At 38.9% G+C, this 24,294-nt stretch overlaps 1 protein-coding gene, 1 long non-coding RNA gene and 1 pseudogene across 3 annotated transcripts; all 3 read right to left on the reverse strand.

Annotated features, from left to right (window-relative positions):
• Positions 1-13,675: 13,675 nt before the first annotated feature.
• Positions 13,676-14,751, reverse strand: LOC114295565 (protein MAIN-LIKE 2). The gene is made up of 3 exons (XM_082897215.1): positions 14,233-14,751; positions 13,983-14,126; positions 13,676-13,891 (listed from the first exon to the last, which is right to left on the reverse strand). The coding sequence occupies exons 1-3, from the start codon at positions 14,749-14,751 to the stop codon at positions 13,676-13,678; spliced, it is 879 nt and encodes a 292-aa protein (XP_082753341.1).
• A 1-nt stretch (position 14,752) lies between these two features.
• On the reverse strand, positions 14,753-16,469 carry LOC145804265 (uncharacterized). Its single transcript, XR_014345894.1, has 4 exons — positions 16,380-16,469; positions 15,188-15,262; positions 15,055-15,106; positions 14,753-14,961 (listed from the first exon to the last, which is right to left on the reverse strand). It is a non-coding gene; the product is annotated as an uncharacterized LOC145804265 (long non-coding RNA).
• Positions 16,470-20,206: 3,737 nt separating this feature from the next.
• On the reverse strand, positions 20,207-22,513 carry LOC145804266 (uncharacterized; annotated as a pseudogene). Its single transcript, XR_014345895.1, has one exon. The product of XR_014345895.1 is annotated as an uncharacterized LOC145804266 (transcript).
• Between the last annotated feature and the right edge of the window lie 1,781 nt (positions 22,514-24,294).

The following is a 24,294-nucleotide window of genomic DNA, read 5'->3' on the forward strand; positions in this document are numbered from 1 at the left end:
GTTGATGGATCAATTCTTTAAGATGTATATATGTGTAAGGTTTTAATATAAATTTTAGACCACAGTTGCACTAGCAAAGGCTATAAAGCCATTTTGTTTAGTGTTTTTGCTCATTTTCGAAGCAACTGCACAACAGCAAGTGCATATAGAAAATTGAAGGTCATTATTCGATCGTTTTTTCCCATAAAATATTCTCTTGAAAATGGCCAAACTGTCATTTGGTATCACACACTGTATTGTTCTAATTTATAGAAGTAACTGCCTCTGCCATTCTTGACAGCAGATTTTGCGAAGTATCTGAATTTACTCTTGACTGGGAATTTGTTAAATGTGTTTTTGTTATCCATATTTTTAGGTACGGGATACATATAATTATTTTGTGAAGTGATTGAGATAATATAGCCACGGAAAATTAGAGAAGCCTGAATTGTGATATCTTTTTGGGTTCTTGAATTTGTTAAGGAAAGGAAAAAGTTAATTTAAAAAAAAAAATGAGAAGCAAAAATTTCTTACTGGGGTTTGGTTGGGCTGGGTTTATGGTTGCTAACGAATTAAAATTTATTATTAATATAAGTATTATTATATATTTTAATAATAATTTTGTATTTTTTTAATTTTAATAAGTAAATTAATTTAAATTTAATTCATTTTTAAGTTCGAGTTTGAACTTGGCTCGTTTATGTAATTGAGCGAGCTCGAGTTCAACAAATATTTGACGAGCTGAGCTTGAGTTCGATTTTTGAAGCTCGACTAAAACTTGCTCAAGCTCGAGTTCGACTAATTCTTAATAAACGAGCTTAAACATTCAAAATTTTGATTCGGTTCGTTTGCAACCTAGTTGAGTTTCAAGGAAGAATGCATAGGAATTTTTCAAAACATTATTTTTCTTGCATGGTTCCTAGAGAAAAATGAATAGACACAAGCTAAAACACTTTGGTATTGTTTTATTTTAATGTTTTGTATTCTCGAAAATAGAAAAAATGAAAACGGACAACATTTTTTTTTTTTTTGAAGTACACTTTTTATAAGAAACTTTAATGTTGTTATTTGAATTTTTCAAAACTGTTTTTGCATAATACTAAAAATGATTAGTTTTATTTTTGAAATCATGAAAAATAAACGCCGCCCAATGTCCTACCCTAACGGTACTATGACGTCACTATGATATTTAGCGACGCTTTTGAAACGCCGTCATAGATATTTATACATTTTAAAAATCCAACCGTTGGGGCTGGGATATAGGGACGTTTAAAAAACGCTGCCATAGCCTTTTCTTTTCTTTTTAATTGTGCTAAGCTTGACGTTTAAATATAGCGATAGATATTTATACCTGTCATAAACGATTATTAAGAACTAATAATTGATGTATATTAAATTAATAAATAAACTAAAGCTTGAAAGCAAAATTCATGTTCAAATTAAAAATAAAAAAAACAATGCATTGCATACCCAAGAATAGAAACAATTCATGTTCAAATTTTAAATACATCAATTAAAATCAAAGTCGTCTTTGTTCGCTCCCACAACCTTATCCACTATCTTTCCTTCTTTCAGGATCACAAAAGTCGTATAGCCTCTACTTCCATTTCAATTCACCCCTAGCTCTGAGTTCTGCACAAGGTAGCACACTTGAGAATATAATTTTATAACAAAGGTTGAGTTATAAACTCAAAGTTCACGAGTTTAAGAAATGTGATAACGTCATTGATTGTACGAACTTATGAAAAATAAAAAAGAATAGAGCATCACCAGCTTTATATTGCGCGATATCTGTAACGCCCTCAAAAATAATAACAATAAACCCATCAGATAAGACATGCATTTACATTTAAACTAACCGCATTCCTTTCATTCATTAGAATTTCAGGAAATAAGTATTACATGTTAACCTCATAACAAAATGCCCTACGGGCTTACAGCTTTCCAAGTTAACACTTGGTTACAACAAAGAGTTCTAACTCGTTTACACATTAAGCCCTTGGCTTGAAATTACATGTAATACATCAAAAGTAAAACGACAAAACTATGCCTGCCACTAGCCTCCCAGCTATGTCCTTGGAGGTGGCATGCTTCCTGTACCTGAAAATGATATTCCCATATAGGGTGAGCCACAGCCCAGTAGAAATACACTAAACCAACCATGGACAATGACTAAAACATTAGCAATTGATAGTTGGTCAACACTGATACAATCACATAAATTACATATTTATGTCAACGACTTACAAGTCCCAATTACTTTTCATTTTCCCCTTTTCAACAGATAAGCATGCTAGCTCTATCATCATTTCCACAGATATGTATAAAAACTATATCTTACATTCAGATAAGCGTAAAAGCTATATCCACATTCTCAACAGATATGTATATCAACAATATCCACAGATAAGCATACAAGCTGTATCCACACTTCACAACTGATATGTATATCAACAATATCCACAGATAAGCATACAAGCTGTATCCACACTTCACAAGATAAGCATATGAGCTCTATCTTCACTTCTCTAGACAAGCATATGAGCTCTGTCTACGGAGTTCATCCCCTATCTCCTCCCAATACCTATCCGGTTTAGAGGTACATCCCCTATCTTCCCCTAAACCGCGGAGTACATCCCCTATCTCCTCCTCTACACATAACGTATATAAACACATTGGTTCTATATACAATCACACAATACACACAATTAATGTATTCTATCAACCGTCAAGTTCCATGACACATTCCATTGATTAGTTTCCGTTTACCTAATCATCATGCATTGTCTACAACAATCTCGACTATCCTCCACCGATAGCCCCAAGCAGTTATTTCTAAAACAGAAAATAAATGCACAAATGGATATTCAATCAACATTTCATTTCCTCATTTCTCACCAATTAATTATCCCAATTAATTAAACAATGTAATTAGGTCATTTTCCATAATTACCATTTCAATCCTTAGGTCCCATTTTCATCAATGATTCAACAATCATTCTATTTTTCTATGCCAAACATGCATCTAGGTTTATTATGAATAAAACCCCAACTTTTGTAAAATTACACAAAAGCCCCAAACTTTCACAAATTTACCAAACCAAGCCCAACATCTCAAAATACCAAAATTTAAAGACAAAACCCATAGAGAGGAGTAGGTTATCCCTACCTCAAATTCGGAGCTCCAAGGGAGAAGACTACAAAACCCAACGTGCTCCAAAACCCGTGATTTTCAGATTAAAATGTAGCCCTCGACGATCAACAACCTTTTTGTAAAGGCCAAAGGTGAGTAAATCACTCCTACTAGATCAAAACCTAGAGAGAAGGTAGAGTCTAGAGTGAGAGACTCAACAATGGTGTTTCTGGAAAAGTAAGAGAGAGAAGAGAAAGTGAAAAAGTGATTTGAAAAGTCACAACTTCGGGACTTTAACCCAGGTCTCCGCTCGAGCGTAAAACACCCCGCTCGAGCGGCCACTCACAGACTTCCGCTCGAGCGGCCAACCTCCCGCTCGAGCGCAAAATGCACTCGCCCAGCACTTTTGCAGAACCAGGCCTACGCTCGAGCTCCCAACCCTACGCTCGAGCTCACAACACTGCACAACAAGATACTGGATGGATGTATTCCCCGCTCGAGCGCCAACACCTCCGCTCGAGCGGACAGGCCAAAAATCTGGGCAACTAGTTTTGGTTTCTAACTCAACCAACCTGTAACCAACCCGCCCAACACATCCTATAACTCAAATACAAAGTAAGAAAGGATGTAAACAAGATAATAAACAACTACCAACATCCACGGACACATGTCCGGATCACGGTATAACAAGGGTAAACCCGGGATCGCTATAACCTCCCCCCCTTAAAGAATTTCGCCCCCGAAATTAAGCACAAGTTTTCAAACAAGTTTTCCTTCATTTTAGACAATGTTACATTTTAACATTCAACAATTCGACCCATTACCGGTCATCCCATCCCTTTAACAAGAGACATATCACAATATGTAAACAACATATGTACTTTCAACATGCATCAACATTATGCACTATCCTTCCAATTTCAACAATATATTCAACAAATATAATGTTACATTCAACTTCCATATGAGGCAAGTTCCAAAACATACTTTCAATAAACCAAACATTTTCAATGTTTCACAACTTAAGACATATATAAAAGCTCTTAAGTTCAACAAAACGGAAAATTTAAATACAAGATCACACATCAACAAACAAGTCCGGATATTTCTCACGGACTTCCAACTCACGTTCCCAAGTGGCTTCCTCCACTCCGTGATGTTTCCACAAGACTTTCACCAAAGGAATGGTCTTGCCACGCAGGACCTGATCCCGCCTATCCAAGACCCGAACTGGTCTCTCCTCATACGAGGCATCCTCATCTACCTCTAAATCAGTCCAATCCAACACATGTGATGGATCTGGCTCATACTTCCGAAGCATACTCACATGATACACGTCATGCACTCCGGACAACTGCGGCGGTAAGGCTAACCGATAAGCAACCTCACCAATCCTCTCAAGGATCTCAAAAGGACCAATAAACCGAGGGGATAACTTCCCACTCTTCCCAAACCTCATCAGACCTCGCCTAGGTGATATCTTCAGAAAGATATGATCACCTACCTCAAACGCCAAAGGCCTCCTCCTACGGTCGGCATAACTCTTTTGTCGACTCTGGGCTGTAACAAGCCTCCTACGGATAAGCTCAACTTTCTCCGTCGTCTCCCTAACCAACTCCGGACCCAACAAAGGTGCATCACCCACCTCGGCCCAACAAACTGGAGACCTACACGGTCGGCCATACAAGGCCTCAAACGGTGCCATACCGATGCTAGACTGAAAACTGTTGTTGTAGGCAAACTCTACCAATGGCAAGTGCCTCTCCCACGTCCCACTGAAATCCAGGACACAACCCCGAAGCATATCCTCGAGGATCTGAATAGTACGCTCGGACTGCCCGTCAGTCTGAGGATGATAAGCCGTACTAAAGGTCAACTTAGTGCCCAAGGCACTCTGCAAACTCTGCCACAACCTAGCAGTAAAACGAGGATCTCTATCTGAGACGATCGTCACTGGGACCCCGTGCAATCTCACTACGTTCCGAATATACAAATCGGCAAGATGATCTACCGAATCTCTCACGCGCATAGGAATAAAGTGCGCCGACTTAGTCAACCGGTCTACAACCACCCAAATAGCATCACTACCCCGCTGAGTCTTCGGAAGACCTACAACGAAGTCCATAGTGACATGCTCCCACTTCCACTCGGCAATAGGCAAAGGTTGCAACAAACCCGCTGGCCTCTGATGCTCGGCCTTCACTTGCTGGCAAGTAAGGCACTTCGATACGAAAACAGCCACATCTCTTTTCATACCCCGCCACCAAAACTGGCGACCCAAATCCTGATACATCTTAGTACCTCCCGGATGCACCGCAAGGCGCGAATGGTGAAACTCTCGGAGTACTTCCTCACGGCAAGCCTCCGGTACAAACAAACGGTCTCGGTATCTCACACTCAGGTCGGGATACACCGTCAAACCCTTCTCAACTTTCCCACTGGAGATCTTCTCTCGGAGGGATTCTACCTCAAGGTCACCTCTCTGTGCCTCTAACACTCTAGTCACAAGTGTAGGCTGCACCACAACAGAAAACAAGGCCGCAGCCTCAACAGATTCGCTCAGTAGCAAATCAAACTCGCCAAGTGCTCCCAACATCACCCATTCCCGGATGGCTATACAAGCTACATCACTAATGGTTTTCCTACTAAGGGCATCGGCCACAACATTGGCCTTTCCCGGATGATAATGCAACTCAAAATCATAATCCTCGATGAACTCCATCCATCTCCTCTGCCTCAGATTCAAGTCTCTCTGTGTAAACAGATACTTCAAACTCTTGTGATCCGAGAATACCTCGAACCTCTCACCATAAAGGTAGTGCCTCCAGATTTTCAAGGCAAAGATCACAGCTGCTAACTCTAAGTCGTGTGTGGGGTAATTCTTCTCGTGTATTTTCAACTGACGTGAGCCATAAGCTACCACTTTTCCCTCTTGCATCAACACACAACCCAAACCCTCTCGTGAGGCATCACAATAAACCGCATAACCCAACCCTCTCTCCGGAATAATCAACACCGGAGCGGTGGTCAATCTAATTTTCAACTCTTGGAACGACCTTTCACAAGTCTCACTCCACACAAACTTGACTCCCTTCCGAGTCAGTCTAGTCAACGGTGACGCTAACCTGGAGAAATCTTTCACAAACCGACGGTAATACCCAGCTAATCCCAGAAAACTGCGGATCTCAAACACACTCTTAGGCTGTGCCCAATCTTGCACTGCCTCAACCTTGGATGTATCAACAGACACCCCTTCCCCGGATACCACGTGGCCTAAGAATTTGACTTCCCTCAGCCAGAACTCACACTTCCCAAACTTGGCATACAGCCTATGGGCTCTAAGTAGCTCAAGCACCACTCTCAAGTGTGCCTCGTGCTCCTCCTCAGAAGACGAATAGATAAGGATGTCGTCCACAAAGACAACCACAAATCGGTCTAAGAACTCCCGGAAAATCCGATTCATCAAGTCCATAAAGACTGCCGGTGCATTGGTAAGCCCGAATGGCATCACCAGAAACTCGTAATGGCCATACCGCGTACGGAATGCCGTCTTAGGAATATCTTCCTCCCTGACCCTCAACTGATGGTAACCCGATCTCAAGTCTATCTTAGAGAAACAACGGGAACCCTTCAACTGGTCAAACAAATCATCTATACGGGGCATAGGGTACTTATTTTTAACCGTAGCCCGATTCAACTTCCGGTAGTCTATACACAATCTCAAGGCACCATCTTTCTTTTTAACAAAGAGTGCCGGTGCTCCCCACGGTGAAACACTAGGGCGAACAAAGCCCTTATCTAGCAATTCCTGGAGCTGAACTTTCAACTCAACCAACTCTGCTGGAGCAAAACGGTAAGGTGCCATAGACATCGGCGCCGTACCAGGCACTAAATCAATAGAGAACTCTATCTCTCGGTGAGGTGGCAAACTAACAAGATCTTCGGGAAAAACATCCGAATACTCACAAACCACCCTCGGCAATGCATGCTGGGTCTCACCACTCCCACCACTCTCAAAGCTAGCAAGTAGACTACTAAGCTCACTTCGCCCTCGCGAATCATACCCCGGTGGCAAAACACTACCAACCCGGTCTCCCAAGAAATGGAACCACTCCCCGCTCAAGGTACACAATGTAACCCTCTGGCGGTAGCAATCAATAACAGCCCGGTATGACGATAACCAGTCCATACCCAAAATAACATCAAAACCCTTCATGGGCATGACAACAAACGGAAAAGGAAGCCTATAGTCGGCGACCTCTATATCACATCCTCTAACACCCTGTTTCAGAATCAACTCACCACCCAAAGGCGATACCACACAAATAGGAGATGCTAACTGTGCTAACTCCAATTCCAAAACAGATGCAAATGCAGCAAATACAAAAGAATGAGATGCACCCGTGTCTATCAACACATTAGCAACTGAGTTGCAAAACAGAAAAGTACCTCTCACTACTGATGGAGCCGGTACTAAGTCCTGCGCGGTAACAGCATACACGCGCCCCGTAGGCCCCTGGTCTACCTGCTCACCTCTCTGAGCAAAAGACTGCTGCACAGACTGGGATGACGAAGCTCCCGGATTGGCCCTCGAGGCCTGCACAGACTGAGCTGGCTGAAAACCCTACGTCTGCCTAGAACCAGACGCTCCCGAAGTGGCACTCAACTGTGGGCAAAACCTCTTCATGTGCCCAGGTTGTCCACACTGATAACAAGTCAGGAGCTGCCCCCTGCCCAAACTTTGACTCGGCGGTCTAGCTGAAGAAGAAGCAGCTTTCTGACCCCCACCCTTCTGCGGGCAAACAGAAACCTTGTGACCCAGCTGGCCACACTTGTAACAAGTGAATTCCCCCTGACTGCCTCTCCCCGAGCCTACACTCGGCACTGGAAAGGTCGATCTAGAGACTGCACCCTGAGACTGCTGAGGGTTAGAACCCCTCTGCCTCCTGCCATCACTCTGATTATCCTGGCTCCTCTTGGAGCCTCTCTGACCCTCATCCTCCTCCTGCATCATAAGCTCCATATGAGCTGCAGCATCTACCAGGTGTCTATACTCTCGAATGTAAGACCCACCAATTCTCAACTTGAGGCCCCGCCTCAACTTCCGCTCAAACTCATAACAACGGCGTTCCTCAGACGCCACCAGTTCAGGTGCAAACCTGGACAGACTGGTAAAAGTAGCCTCAAACTCGGCCACTGACAAGCCCTGCTGATTAAGCCGGCTAAACTGATCCCTCAGCTTTTCCCTAGCTGCTGCTGATAAAAACCTCTCCTGAAAAGCATTCACAAACGCCTCCCAAGTACCACCAACACGAGCTTTCTCGTATTTCCACCATTGACCCGCATCTCCCTTCAGTTGGAAGGATGCCAAGGTCACTTTCAGTGCTCCGTCCTCGATGCCAAGCATCTCAAACGTCTTCGTTGTCTGTTCGAGCCATTCATCTGCCTTAAGCGGCTCTTTAGGATCCCCGATAAACTCGTCCGGATTACACCGAAAGAACTCCCTCTTCAAGAAGGAAGGCCCTGTCTCAGCTGCCTGATTCCCAGCTCTAAGAATACCTAAAGCTCCTGCTATCTCTCTGGCCAAGGCACCCATAGCCTGCTGACCTACTGGCTCAGCCACATTGGCCTGCCCAACTCCCTCCTGCACTGCCGGAATCTCACCCTGTAACGGTACTTCCTGCCTCGCAGGTCTACCACGCCTAGCACCTCTTCCTCGTCCTGACATCCTAATAAAGGCAACACAGAACGTTAGCACATTCATAAATGTGCCGAAACTAAACACTCACGTCCTAATGCATGGACAAGTGTAATTCACTCCACATAAGCACATAAACACATAAGCACTTACGAACTTCATTTCTGGATAATAATAGTCCCGAGACGTTACTAGAGTTCCGGTTAGAAACAGCGTTGATCAAGTGCTTTTCCAACAAGACTCCCAGAAACTCAAGGATCCAATCAATATCCCAGAAATTAAATCCCATACCCACATAGTCACATAAGCATGTTAGCATTTAAGCACATAGCATATGATATTACATCTAAGTCTCTACCAAGCGAGACAAACCCATTGTGATACTAATCACTTCCCACGTACCCAAAGTATTCGAACCCGGTACGCTCTGATACCAAGTTGTAACGCCCTCAAAAATAATAACAATAAACCCATCAGATAAGACATGCATTTACATTTAAACTAACCGCATTCCTTTCATTCATTAGAATTTCAGGAAATAAGTATTACATGTTAACCTCATAACAAAATGCCCTACGGGCTTACAGCTTTCCAAGTTAACACTTGGTTACAACAAAGAGTTCTAACTCGTTTACACATTAAGCCCTTGGCTTGAAATTACATGTAATACATCAAAAGTAAAACGACAAAACTATGCCCGCCACTAGCCTCCCAGCTATGTCCTTGGAGGTGGCATGCTTCCTGTACCTGAAAATGATATTCCCATATAGGGTGAGCCACAGCCCAGTAGAAATACACTAAACCAACCATGGACAATGACTAAAACATTAGCAATTGATAGTTAGTCAACACTGATACAATCACATAAATTACATATTTATGTCAACGACTTACAAGTCCCAATTACTTTTCATTTTCCCCTTTTCAACAGATAAGCATGCTAGCTCTATCATCATTTCCACAGATATGTATAAAAACTATATCTTACATTCAGATAAGCGTAAAAGCTATATCCACATTCTCAACAGATATGTATATCAACAATATCCACAGATAAGCATACAAGCTGTATCCACACTTCACAACTGATATGTATATCAACAATATCCACAGATAAGCATACAAGCTGTATCCACACTTCACAAGATAAGCATATGAGCTCTATCTTCACTTCTCTAGACAAGCATATGAGCTCTGTCTACGGAGTTCATCCCCTATCTCCTCCCAATACCTATCCGGTTTAGAGGTACATCCCCTATCTTCCCCTAAACCGCGGAGTACATCCCCTATCTCCTCCTCTACACATAACGTATATAAACACATTGGTTCTATATACAATCACACAATACACACAATTAATGTATTCTATCAACCGTCAAGTTCCATGACACATTCCATTGATTAGTTTCCGTTTACCTAATCATCATGCATTGTCTACAACAATCTCGACTATCCTCCACCGATAGCCCCAAGCAGTTATTTCTAAAACAGAAAATAAATGCACAAATGGATATTCAATCAACATTTCATTTCCTCATTTCTCACCAATTAATTATCCCAATTAATTAAACAATGTAATTAGGTCATTTTCCATAATTACCATTTCAATCCTTAGGTCCCATTTTCATCAATGATTCAACAATCATTCTATTTTTCTATGCCAAACATGCATCTAGGTTTATTATGAATAAAACCCCAACTTTTGTAAAATTACACAAAAGCCCCAAACTTTCACAAATTTACCAAACCAAGCCCAACATCTCAAAATACCAAAATTTAAAGACAAAACCCATAGAGAGGAGTAGGTTATCCCTACCTCAAATTCGGAGCTCCAAGGGAGAAGACTACAAAACCCAACGTGCTCCAAAACCTGTGATTTTCAGATTAAAATGTAGCCCTCGACGATCAACAACCTTTTTGTAAAGGCCAAAGGTGAGTAAATCACTCCTACTAGATCAAAACCTAGAGATAAGGTAGAGTCTAGAGTGAGAGACTCAACAATGGTGTTTCTGGAAAAGTAAGAGAGAGAAGAGAAAGTGAAAAAGTGATTTGAAAAGTCACAACTTCGGGACTTTAACCCAGGTCTCCGCTCGAGCGTAAAACACCCCGCTCGAGCGGCCACTCACAGACTTCCGCTCGAGCGGCCAACCTCCCGCTCGAGCGCAAAATGCACTCGCCCAGCACTTTTGCAGAACCAGGCCTACGCTCGAGCTCCCAACCCTACGCTCGAGCTCACAACACTGCACAACAAGATACTGGATGGATGTATTCCCCGCTCGAGCGCCAACACCTCCGCTCGAGCGGACAGGCCAAAAATCTGGGCAACTAGTTTTGGTTTCTAACTCAACCAACCTGTAACCAACCCGCCCAACACATCCTATAACTCAAATACAAAGTAAGAAAGGATGTAAACAAGATAATAAACAACTACCAACATCCACGGACACATGTCCGGATCACGGTATAACAAGGGTAAACCCGGGATCGCTATAATATCACCAACAATAGGAGCTGAATTATGCTTGTATATCACAAGATCAAGTAACAAGCGAGCCCTATGCAAATAGTCAAACTACATGCCAAAAGTAGTGAGTACGTAAAAACATCACACATTATAAAATTAGTCTTCATAAAACATAAGATACTGATAAGTGGACAGTTGGGTATAAATGTAAGTACCTTGATTACACCTGAAGGCAAAGGTTTCCCTTGCATATATTTGATGACGAAAAGACCACAATCATAGCTATAGGAATGAGTGTAGTTGTAACAATAGAGTCAACGAACTTAGAGATTATAACATTAATGCTTATTTAAAAATCAAGAACGATAATGTAGTGTATTACTTGTTGTCTTGGCGTAGCATGTCTTCCAACCATTGAAATGCAAACGAACTAACATCTTGAACGTAATCTTCTCCATGCGCATATTGAAGCAGCTTATGCAATGATTGTACCTGTTGGTGGTAGGTAGTAAGGTACATAGATCAAGAAACAAAAAAGTGGATACAAGTGGGGTATCATAATGGTTATTCTATTACCAATAATGTAGCTTGATTTTTTTGATCCTCATCGGTGTCAATACATCTGCTGGAGTCGAATAGATAGGCAACCCGTTTTTCCATGTTTACATTCAAGCACAACCAGTGGTTTTCCCTATGGTTGAAGGGCATGTAAATCTAAAAATATAACGTCGAATGTACATGCAAAAAATAAATAAATACATAACATGGATCAAATATTATTGTGCATGGTAAATTTGGAAATTGGGTAATAGTAGTATTTTATCATGTTACCTCCTCACAAGCATGAAGGGGGCCAGTTTATCTGTAAATTCCAAAATAATCTTCTACTATATCTTTCATTGTGTCATCAGAAGGTTGACACAAAATCTTTTGCTGCATATTCAATTTTAACATATAAATAACTTGTGCCTAAATAAAAAAAGTCTTTAGGTATGGCTAATACTTACCGATACATGGGTCGGAAAGTACCAAACCTTGTGATCCTTATTTGGAAACTTTTTCCTTTGTTTATTTGTCAATTTCACAACAATGAGATTTATAATCTGCAGTGCAAAATATATGAAATTTATGAATAGGCAAAGTAAAGTAACTTGGATGATGGAATGGTAGCAAATAAAATAGGAGAAAGAGAAAAGTCTTACACACGAGGATATCCATTGATATGGTTTCAAGGACCACAATTCCTTCCGCGTGGCAGATTGTGCTTCCACGTAGTGCAGTTTCATCCGTACAAGATATTCCCTAGCACATGGATAACTATGTGAGTTAGAAGGTATAGTACTTCATACATAACAAGTTAAAGGTAGTCAAATTGTACCCTTCTGAAAGAGATTCATCAAATGCATATCGTAGAACGAGACTGTCATAGTCATTTAATGGGTCTGGCAAAGGCACGGATAACTTGTAAAAGTATTGAGAAGAATAGTACATAAAACAAATCAAGCTTGGTTAGTGTATGTTCATGAAGATGGTTAGTGTATGTTAGCGCAAAATAACCACATATACAAAAGATACTATAATAGTTAGTTCCAAACCTTTGGGATTTCAGGAACAACATTACCCCCAAGTTGATCAAGTAAATTATCAAATAGCTGATACAAGTAAAAGAAAAGTAAGAAACAAACACTATTTGTTACACATATATCAAATATGTTTTGAGACACAATCATTTAGTTTACTTCATCGAGATTGTCATCAATATTATTGTCAACGTTGTTGTCAGTTGACGATGGCTTCAACTGTGGTCTTTTCTTCTTTACATCAAATTTCACAAAAGGTGTACGCAACCACTGACTGGCTTTGCAATTCTGGGTCCCTCGAGTTTGAGGACCACGAACAACACTACATGATGATGACATTGTTACAGCATTCATTTCGACTGCCTTTGTATCGCTCTTTTTTGCGCGCAATCGCCCCTTTTGTGGAATAGAAAGTTGTTCATTATTTAATGCTTTCCCACCAACCAATTTGGCTCGTTTCTTTGCAACTGCCTTTGCATTTGGTGGTGTGAGGATTGGTTTTGTTTTTCTCAAATGCAAAGTTTCCATTGGTTTTTTGTCATTCATATTCCTTATCTCATCCTCATCTACAAACTTCAGGGAATTGGTTGCAACCTTTTCGATACCACTATCATCGAGACCAACCATTTCAATGTCAATTCGATGCTCCTCATGTAGTTTGCTTGGTGGAGTTTTAACATGTCCACCATCAACTGGAATGCGTCGTTCTAACAACTCAAGAATTTGACCAACTTGGTTCTCCATTTTGACCAGTCGCTGCTCCGCAAGTAGTTTATTTGGTGGTGTTTTAACTTGTTCTCCATCAACTGGCATGTGTTTTTCTAACAACTCAAGAATTTTTCAACTTGATTCTCCACTTTGGTTAGACGTTTCTCATCCTCATCTTGCCTTGTGTCCTTGTGGCCTTGGACCAAAAGGGCATGAATTTCAATGACTTGTTTCTCAACTTTAGCCAATCGGGAGTCATCATTCTTGTCAATTCTTCCCTGGCTAAGAGTTATTGCATTGGACTTTTCACCAATGTTAGGCAAGGCCACCTATTCACAGATATACAATAACTTGTTAATGTCACAGGTGTAATGTAAATTGAGCTATAATTATAAAAAGTCATGTGTTGTAAATATTTACCTCAACATTTAAATATCCTCCCAAAGCTTTAATTTGATTCAAACCCTGTTTAATTTCTGAATTGCCCCAATAGGATAAGCGAGGAATGGAGTTGGAAGTAGCCACCAACTCCCTTTTGCGAGCAAATTGTTCCAAGTAAAATAACTACATGGGAAAAAAAATAAAAAATAAAAGAAGTCATTTTAATGTGTGTTAGACAATATACAATAAAAAATAATAGATGAAATAATTACACATCAAGGGGAAGTACCATTAGAAGAAGCAAACAGCCGCACATAGCAGACCGCTCTTTGACCTTGGCAATAGCAATGCGGTCGACAAGAAAATCAAGGGTGTGCTTTGCCCAATTGAATTGACTGATGGACTCAACATTTTTAACCATTTTAATGAATGATTGGTGTACGCCTGCCTTTGTGGTGGGGCACAAGAGGGCTCCAATGATGTATAAGACAAATTTCCTTTTAAATTCAGTTCCAGCATCTTTTGTTTCAAGCAGATAAGATTTCAAAGATGTGAACGGAACAAATTTATTCTTCATCGCAAGTTCATCACATAGGTTTGTAATTTCATCTACGGACTCTGTTAACTTCACAGGTAGACCATTGGAAGGTAATCCCATCAACTCATGAACATCTTCTACGGTGAGAAGCATTCGAAGACTGTGGACATTCAATGAATGAGTTGAAGGATCAAAGTTCTGAACTAACCAATGATACAAGTCATGATCTATGTGCGTGCACCTAAGGCTTAAGATGCCATGAAACCCCATATCACTCACTGCTTGTTGTTGTGCTTTGTCCAACCTTCTAATAATCTTACAAATTGATGTAAGCTCAATCCGGGTTTGAATTTTTACTTTTGGAGGCTTTTGTTGGACCACAGTTTTTAATTGGGCATATTGTTCAGATTGCAGCTTTCCCATTTGTATATACTTATTTTTTTCTTCTTCAGGAAGTTGATTCCATTTGTCCCCAATATCCTACATTACATGCATAAAATCATATGAACAATTACATACAAGCTTACAAGTACAAAAGGAATACTACAAACAACAAGAATACGTTGCACTTACCTTCACGTCTACTTTCATTTGGGTTTTTTTTAACTCCATTGATTGTTCTTGGCTATAAACATATGAAAATGAATATAAGAATTCGTATAATGGAAAATATATAACTACATACAAATAGATATTAACGAAATACCAAAAGAAAATGAATGGAGTGATCGGGCGCTTTGGAGGATCAGTCGGCTTATCCATTAGGCTTCAATCAGAATTCCTTGTAAAGAAAGACAAGAAAAATAAACTCATAATATCTTTGATTAGGAAAAAAAACAAACAAACAAAAATCTTAAAGGTTATAGTACATTCATCAAATGCACGACATGCACACATGAATGGATTTGTTTTATAATAATGTAGTTAACAAAGACTATGTTTCCAATGTAAAAAGGAAAGACACTAAAAAAAATTCTAATCATAAACAAAAAATGATACCCCAGTAGCTTAGGTCACATTACCATAAAAAATAGATTAAAGAAGTTAATTTTTTTGGACAAAATTTGTAATTTGGTAAGGAAATCTTTTTGTCGCAAAAAGGAGCCAAATATTTTGGCACCATACGAATTGATAATAAAAACGACATTGTTTTTTATTTTATTTTTGGGACTATTGTAGAAAGAAAATAAAAAACGATGTCATGGTTATGTATAGCTCCTTTGCTCCTTCAAGTCTCACTTTAGGTGTACAGTCAGAAGGTTGAATATCTTTATTAACTGGTTTTACTTGCTTTGGTTTTAGCTATGTTGTGGTTCACTTTCCCATATTTTATCTTGCTAATTTTATTCTCTGCATGGGTTTGGGGATGGCTTGAACCACATAAAGCACTTGAAAATTATAAATGTTTAGGGAAGCAATTTGTTTTTTAGAATACAAAATACAAGAAATTAGAAAATTGGAGAATGATTTGATACAGTTGTATTCAGTAATATACATACACTAACTAAAGATTTGATGCACTAAGGACCCTTGCATACTGCTATACCCACTGCCACTCACAATTGAATCTTGGGTTGTGAATAGAGCTTCTCTTGTATTAATGCTATGCTTATTATTTGATTTTATTATTTATATTTATTCTGTCATTGATACTTTAGATTCATAATAAATAATACTAATATATGAGCACTACTACAAAATTGGTTAAAGGTCACAATTTTTAACTTTGACCTTATACTTTTAGTCTCAGTTTTTTTTTAATACAAAAATTGTGATGAATGAGGGTGTGACTGTACAAGTTATATCATAAATATTTTGCTTTTTAATTTGGCCATCACGCATACTATATAATTTAAATATATTGAAGCATAGAGGACCTTGTAGGAAAAAATATGTACCTGTCGAAGAAGTAGTTCAGCAACAACACAACCAGCAAACCAGAAGTCAATAGCTGTAGCGTACTCCGTCGATCGAAATATAAGCACAAATGTAAGAGGTATTAGCCTCTCCTTTTACCTGCCAAAAATAAGGAATGAAGCATTTCAACCAAAACACAAAACTAAGAGAGAGGGGAAAAAATTAAAAGACATAAACCAACATGTCAAAACTTTAAAAATTCCAAAATGAAGTTGTTATTTGTAAAAGAGTTAATGAGGTGGTGGGAAAATAGCATATATGAAAGGGCATCATTAGTGATGAAAAAATGTAAAATAATTATAATTACACATGAGGGTTTATAGAACTCTAATAAGCATATAGCACATTAATTAGGATACATGTTAGAGTGTAAATCCTTTGGAAATTAGGCCAAATGTTATAATTTGCATATGGTACACATCTCAAAAGGGGTGTAGTAGCATGACCATACATACCACACATAAACCCATATAAACTCTAGTTTGGAATGAATCAATAAATAAAGACCCCAGAAACAGAAGAACAATAATTTTTTAAAGCCATTTTTCTATTTCATGTATCTTCATGCTTTTGTAGAAAAAGCAATAAACAACAAAGAAGGGGGGGGGGAGAAAAGAAAAAGAAAAATAAGAAGTAAATTAATAATTTAGTGTCTTTGAAGTTTGAGGGTTTTGAGTGAAAATAGGTTTTTCTCGAATCAAGTAATTTTGATATTTTTTTTTTATTTAGTGGAAAATCAAGATGTGTGTATTTGCTAGTTCGATATGCGGTCAGATGTGTTATTTGACATGAATGTTGGAGGTAATCCTATCATCACTCTATTTTAATCCAGATGATTTTTTATTTTTTTATATTTTCTTTATTAATTTGCTTGTGTTTAACATTGCTTGTGTTTATCATTGTTACTTACCTTCTATTGAAGCCAAAAAAAAAAAAAAAAAAAAAAAAAAAAAAAAGAAAAAAAAGCCAAGGATGGTTGCTAATCCTGCTAGGAAGACTGGGAGTAACTAAGTTGGAAGTGGGAGGGGTTTATTGAAGGTCATTATCTTTTGTTGTGCTTTTTGTTGCTCTTTCGTCCCTTATGGTCACCTTAGAGGATTAAGCTATCTCTCTCTCTCTCTCTACTTGGGTGATAAAAAAAAAATAAATTAGACCATGTAATGCCAAAGGGATGGCAATGAGGGGAAGTAATGAAGGCGGCGGTGGTGGAGGTGGCAATGATGGGTTGACTAGGGATTTCTTACGTCTTCGAACAATCTCTCCTAGGGGGTTTCCAAATATGGTTGGGCTTGATCATATGATAGTAGTTATGACTAATATGGTATTGGTTATAATATAAAATCATATAAGTTCATAACTAAATGTATGGTACATCTAAATGTACCATAGCATCTATCTTTTTAACTATAAAGCAATCCCAAAATATTTTCCAACGTGTACTTTAAAGTTTACATTAGCAGAAAAAAAAATGAAATATAATAAACTAAAATATAAGAAGAGAGGGGTTTTGGTATCATAAAATGTAAAAGAAAATGGGTCATATTGCTCATACAAACGAGTTGTAACATGACTAATTTGAAAGGGGAAAAAAAACATTATTTAATTGGGTGCCTAATTGTTAAAGAAAGCTACTTTAGAAGTATCTTAAATTCTAATAATATAATCTAAACAAATCTACCCTTATCGTACCATGTTTCCGATCCCTTTCCACGTACAAGTAGATTAGTGGTTTGCTAATTTTTTTGACGGATTTTGTTGTTTGTTGTTGAAGTTTTAGTAGATTTTCTTGTTTGGTCCTTTGTTGTTTTTTTTTTATTGTTCTATACGATGTTAACATTTATTTTAATGTAATTGCTTTATAACTTTTCTCAATATATATATATATATATAAATTCAAGAGAACAAAATAAAAAAAACTCATGTATAAATAAAATAGAAAAAATCAATCAACCCAAAGCCTCTTAATTTAGCCCCCAAAATTATAAATACAATCAATCGTGCAATTACTACTTTTTTTCATCTACTAGCAACTACATGATTGCATCATCACCAATCAATTCAAATCTCACATCTTTTACCTTCATGGCAATACCAATGAATGACCCACCTTGAGAAAGTGATCAGTCCAAAGACAGAACTGAAACCTCCTCAAACCACCTGTCAAGAGGGACTTGCTGCTAGCTTCTGCTAGGGCTTGAGTCCATTTCATTCCATTACATTTGGGCTGGAAAACTTTTGGTGCATCAGCCAATTTAATTATCTACTAGGCTTGTTAACTCACCCCTTCATTTTCAGGAAATAAACGAGGGGACCGCATTGAGCTACGTTGGGAGGTGGAGTCCTCCTTACACTCACTAGTTGTAATTGGTTATAATTGTAATAATGTGATGAAATTTTGTAATAATGGCATTGCAAAAGGGGAAGGAGAGGGGTTGGGTTATCTGAGGGATAGAAGTCGTTGCGCTGCAAGAAGGGAAAAAATGGTGGGTCAACATTGGGAAGAAGGAAACAGGGTAATTGTAGTGGTACCGAGCGGAGATGGAAGTGGTGCTGGCGGATGGGTCAATAACCATGTTCCCCTTTCACCTATTCTCTTAATATAGCTCCCTCATTGCCTGTTTGACCATCAAAAACCGCGCTTCTGCTTGTTAATGTTTCAGAATTACTTGTAAAAAATAGCTTCAGAATTAGGGAAATGGATTCAATCATGGATTATATAGGGTCTAGAAGCCAGCAACTTTAAAATGGATACAAAATGAGTTCAAACTGTGATATGTTTAGATTAATGTACAATATTGTTTGCAAAAGCAGACTTGGAAAAGTCGATCTATAAAGTATCCCCTGGTAGATGATAACCAGCAAATTGGCTGTAGTTTACTTTTTCGAAATAACAGAATTGTTCTTCAACTTTTCTATTGCTGATCATCATGAATTATTCAGTGATAATCTCATACTAACAATGTATATGTAGAGAATTGTATATATATATGAATTGAAATTCACCCATCAAGAACTTTCAAAAATAAGGAAATAGAAAAATATTCAAGAACAAGAAATCAAGAATTTTGCAGCAAACATCAGAAATCAAGAACAGAGATGCTAAGAAAATTATTCAATAATTGAATTCGGTAATACAAAGGTGCCAAGAAACATATGTATCGAAAACTCTGTTCGAACAGGCTATCATCTCAGGCGGTTCAGCTAGTGGGTTAACATCCATATCAGATATTCAATAAGGGTTAGGGTTTTCAAATCAAAAGCCCTAATGTAAATGAAGTTTAGAGTTAGAAACAAACCTGAGCTACAGAAAATATCTCTTGGAAATATTCGATTAGGATGGAAGAAACTCTAGTTCTTCGCATCATGACAGTGAGAGGTTATGAAGAAAGATGTCTACACCGAGAGAATGGTGGCCCCGACGCCGACGGGGCTGGTGGTCTTCGGCAATGGCTGAAGCTTCGGCTATGGTGGAAGAGAGGAGGGAGAAGAGAAGAGCAAGAGCACGAGCCAGAGACAAACTGGGTGATGCTATGGACTACTCTGACTGTTGGACTACTCTGATCTTGTGCTCTGTTTGGTAACCGGTTACACAGGTTGCTTGATTTGAGAGTCAATTTATTTAAATATCTTAGTTATGACCTGGTTATGAAGTAATATGGTATAAGTAAATAATTGAATATAACTAAGTTATGACTTAATATGATAGTAGTTATGACTAATATGATATTGGTTATGATATAAATCATATAAGTTCATAACTAAATGTATGGTACATCTAAATGTACCATAGCATCACCCGACACTGAGTGCGTCAAGATGAGAATCGCCTCCTATATATCCATTAATGGCTCTAACTGCAAAAAACTATTCGATATATGATCTGTATAGGATAACTGACACGGACGATCAAACCAGGGGGGAAACTGCTCTCCAGAGTGTAATGTAGCTGTAGCTATTACTATCTCAAAAGTACTGAATTTAAACAACCAGACAATCTTCTCAAATTGCATTTTCACCTTTGCTGCATTATCAGAGTCGAACACAATAAACTAAACCACGTTTTTCTTGTTTTTGAAGTTTTCCTTCAGCAATGCAAACTTCTTCTTGCACTGATTCACATTCTTCCAAGGAATTGCAGCTGCGACTCGTTCCCGACGTTGACTAGTTTCCTTTGGGAATGTTTTTAGAGCTTGCACAAGAGCCCTTTCCTGGACAGCAGACCACACATCTTGATCCGAACTCAAAGAAGCCCCATCGTCGCCAATCACATCATCTAATTTTTTTCGGTTCGAGCCTTGGCTGGAAGACTCCTTTGCATTAGCCGTCTTAGCATCATTGCCATCAAGCCCGTTACTGGTAGACACCCCCTCGGTTTCCTCTCTAGTTGTAAGGGGTGCCGCAATGGACTGTGCTGGCTTTCTCTTTTCAAGGAATGAGTCAAAAGCTTTTGCATTGTCGGGCTTCTGGAGAAGAACAGTTTTGGTTGCCTTTAGAATCTCTTCAACAGACCTTCCAGTACCTATGTACTCCGAAATAACATCCCACCTCCGAGATGTTCCTTTGGGATATTTCTGCACCCCTTTTCTCAACATCTCAATCTCTTCTCTGCCCCAAGGCTTCTCCTTTTTCTCGCTGCTGCTTAATATAACACTTCCATTAACCGCAACAGAGCCGTTTTCTTTTGGGGTCTTATCTTGTTTCTGATCCTCCTCCAAGTTATGGTTACACCCAAGTGCCTCTTTAAGGAGTTTTGCTTTCTCTAGCCCTTCTTTTGCCTTTATTTTTTCACACAAATTCTCAACTGCTCAATTTCAAGTGACAAGCAAAGACTTTCCACATCATCCTTGGTAACATCAAGCAAATGCTGGGACAAAACAGGCCCTGATAGTGTACGAAAATGGGTACGCTCCTTGTGCAATAGCTTCTTCTCTTTTTCTCTCGTCTTCTTCTGATGTAAAGCAGTTTCAGCAGCACGTCTTTCCTCTTTCTCCTTCTGGCATCTCTGCTCTTCGGCAATCCTGATTGCCTCTTCCTCCTGCAACTTCTTTGCCAGATACTTGGCCTCCTTTTTCCTCTGCTTCTCGGCCTTTTCCTCCTCCCTTCTTTTCTGGATTCTAGGGTCTCTTTTATAGGCATTGTCAACAAGAGCACGTATCCGTGCATAATCCTCCTTTCTAGCCTTCTCTGTAAGCTTTGCATTCTGCCTTTCCATCCACCTCTTATGGTCACGAGATTCAGCTTGCTCAAGATCAAATTCATCTTCATTTGGGAACTCTCTCCAGCTATTGAAGCTGTACCAAAAATTATAAAAACTATCCACTTCTTTTAATGCAGTACTCTCATCACCTAAAGAAGGAATAGGTTGGTTAACTAACCACCACCCATTCCTCATAGAAACAGGACCAAATACCTTGAAGAAATCCCTTGGGGCACAATCCGTAGGGATTTCATCATCGAACTCATCTGTGGAATCATAAATTCTTCTCCTCGCAGGGTCAATTAACATCTCATATGCTTCTTGAATGGCCTTGAAGTGGTTCTCTATTTCATCCTTCTTTGCTTGTTTTGCAGTTTCAGTTTCCTCGGCAAGAAGAAGAGCAGCCTGTTTGTCAGGATGGTGTTTTAAAGCAGTCTCACGGTAGCTCTTTCTTATCTGCTCCTCAGTAGCAAGGTACCTTAAATGGCTCAACCCCAGCAATGCATAGTGATCCTGTTGCTTACCCTCAGCACCGGATTTTTTTTTACCTTGAGTGCTATATGACTCTGATGATGGCATCATGGCACATATTCCTGTTCCTTATCATTGGACACATTCTGCTCACCACCATCTGCATCTTCTTCCTCAAAAAAACCACTGAGCCTAAGAGTAGCAGTGTGAAAAGAATGCCCAGCAGGTTCAAATTTACAAGCCTTGATTGGAAGACAATTTGAGGATACATTGATTGGCCCTCCATCTACAATCTCTTGTGAGTAAGAAATAAGCTGAACACTTGTCTTGGGAGCCATAATCTTTAGAAGTGAGGAAACCCACAATAAAAAGGGAAGTAAAAGCCAGAAATATGTCAATATCTAACAAGAGCTGCACTTCCGATTTGGGCACCCTTCAGAGTCTACCTGCAAAATGTCCAACAGCATTTTTAAAGCAAACATCAATCACTACAGCTCATATAATAAAAGTTAAAACCTACAAAGAAATGATACTAAGCTTAGGGAGTAAGTAGTTAACAACAACTCCACAAAGCGCCTGTGAGCATAAACCTTATATACTGAAAAATGGTATGCCAAACAATTCACCTTACAGAGCTGAGCAAATTATTGGAATTCTGGAAAGCTAGATGGATTGTATGGATAAATAAACAGGAGAATCAGGGAAGATATGCCAAATATTACCAAGTCTCACACACATTACACTTGCTTTAAATACCAACAGAACCCATAAACTACTGCACACACTGAGTTGTATTAACCAAACATTCTGAACAAGTTGCTCTAATGAGCCTCAATATACACTGGCATGATAATTTAAAACTCCTTCGCCAGGCAACAATTAGAGTATGGAATCTGACAATTTTCCTGATGTTCTAACCATAAACCAAATGTAAAAACATCTTAACAAAAACAGGAAACAGTAACATTGTGGCATATCAGGTTCAATGACAATCAATCATACTAAAAATGTTCAAGTAGGAATGTCGCAAAACTGGAAATAGTAACACTCTTGCATATCTGGTTCAATAACAACAATAATACTAATAATGGTTCAAGAAGGAATGTCATACGGAAACCCTAAACCCTCTCCCTCTAACAATAACAAGAATGATAAGAACAGAAACCTGATTGCTTATACACCACAGCCTTCTCTCTCTCCCTTAGAAGGTAAACCCAAATGAAAGCACTAAAACTGAAACCATACAAATATACATAAATGTGCCACTGGTTTTCCATACATAATGCCTAAACGAAGCCCCGTTACAAAGAAGGAATGAGATAACATTACCATCAATCAACCTGTTCTTTAGAGAGCCCTTTTTCTTATTGACTATTATTCAAGGGTATATGAATGGATGCTCAATAAACTTTGGTTTCTGTGTTTTTTTTTTTTTTCCTTTTCTTTCCTTAGATACTATTGTTGTTTGTCACTATTAAAATCAAACACAAACAACAGACAACAATAGTGCAAGTCAGGATTTTGTAATTTCTAAAGTCAATACTTTTTTTCATAAGTTAAAGATAATGTATTTTTTCAGCATCAGGATTTAAGGAAATTCTTTCCCTTCTATTGAAACCCTCCCCCTTTATGTGTTAAATATACAGACAGCCCAGTTGTTTCAGTAGCTTTTGTCACCAAGGTTAGGTTATGCTTCTCAAACCACTTCAACTTGCCATTTCAATCTTCAACAGTGTATGCAATTGTGACTAGATGGTAACCACTGTCATACAAAAAGGACTATTGGGGCATTTGATCTGCTAAACAAAACCTTTCATATGGTCATCTTGATCTTGTTTTTGCTGTTTCCGAAACCCATTATTGTTCAATCAACCACATGGGGTCAGACAAACCATGCATGTTTCTACTTCTTGTACTTGAAAGTTGAAACTATGTAACTGAGAATACCTTATGGTATTCAACTAGGTCTCCTTCTCATTAATTTACTAATAAGTATCATCCACCATCTCTGTGGCCATCTCTCTCCCTTAACACAAACTATGTTCTAACGTAGTATGTATGCTCTCCGTCTAGTCATAAACAATAAACGTCTCCAACTTTAGCAACGAAAATCATAATCTAACCACCAAGTAGGTATTGAAGATCCAACCATGTTCAACAACAATTCTTTTTCATTCTTCAGCCAAATTCACACTCATTTGGATACGATTGGAACTCACTGATAAAGA

This window comes from Camellia sinensis, chromosome 12 (assembly GCF_055761805.1).
Source record: "Camellia sinensis isolate YWXY chromosome 12, ASM5576180v1, whole genome shotgun sequence".
NCBI classification, from domain to species: domain Eukaryota; kingdom Viridiplantae; phylum Streptophyta; class Magnoliopsida; order Ericales; family Theaceae; genus Camellia; species Camellia sinensis.

Coding starts and splice junctions, on each gene's coding strand:
- LOC114295565 (XM_082897215.1), bottom strand. CDS start 14,751: ATGGGGTTTCATGGCATCTTAAGCCTTAGGTGCACGCACATAGATCAT. Junction 14,127..14,232: donor GCTGTTTGCTTCTTCTAATG/GTACTTCCCCTT, acceptor TTTCCCATGTAG/TTATTTTACTTGGAACAATT. Junction 13,892..13,982: donor GAGGATATTTAAATGTTGAG/GTAAATATTTAC, acceptor ATCTGTGAATAG/GTGGCCTTGCCTAACATTGG.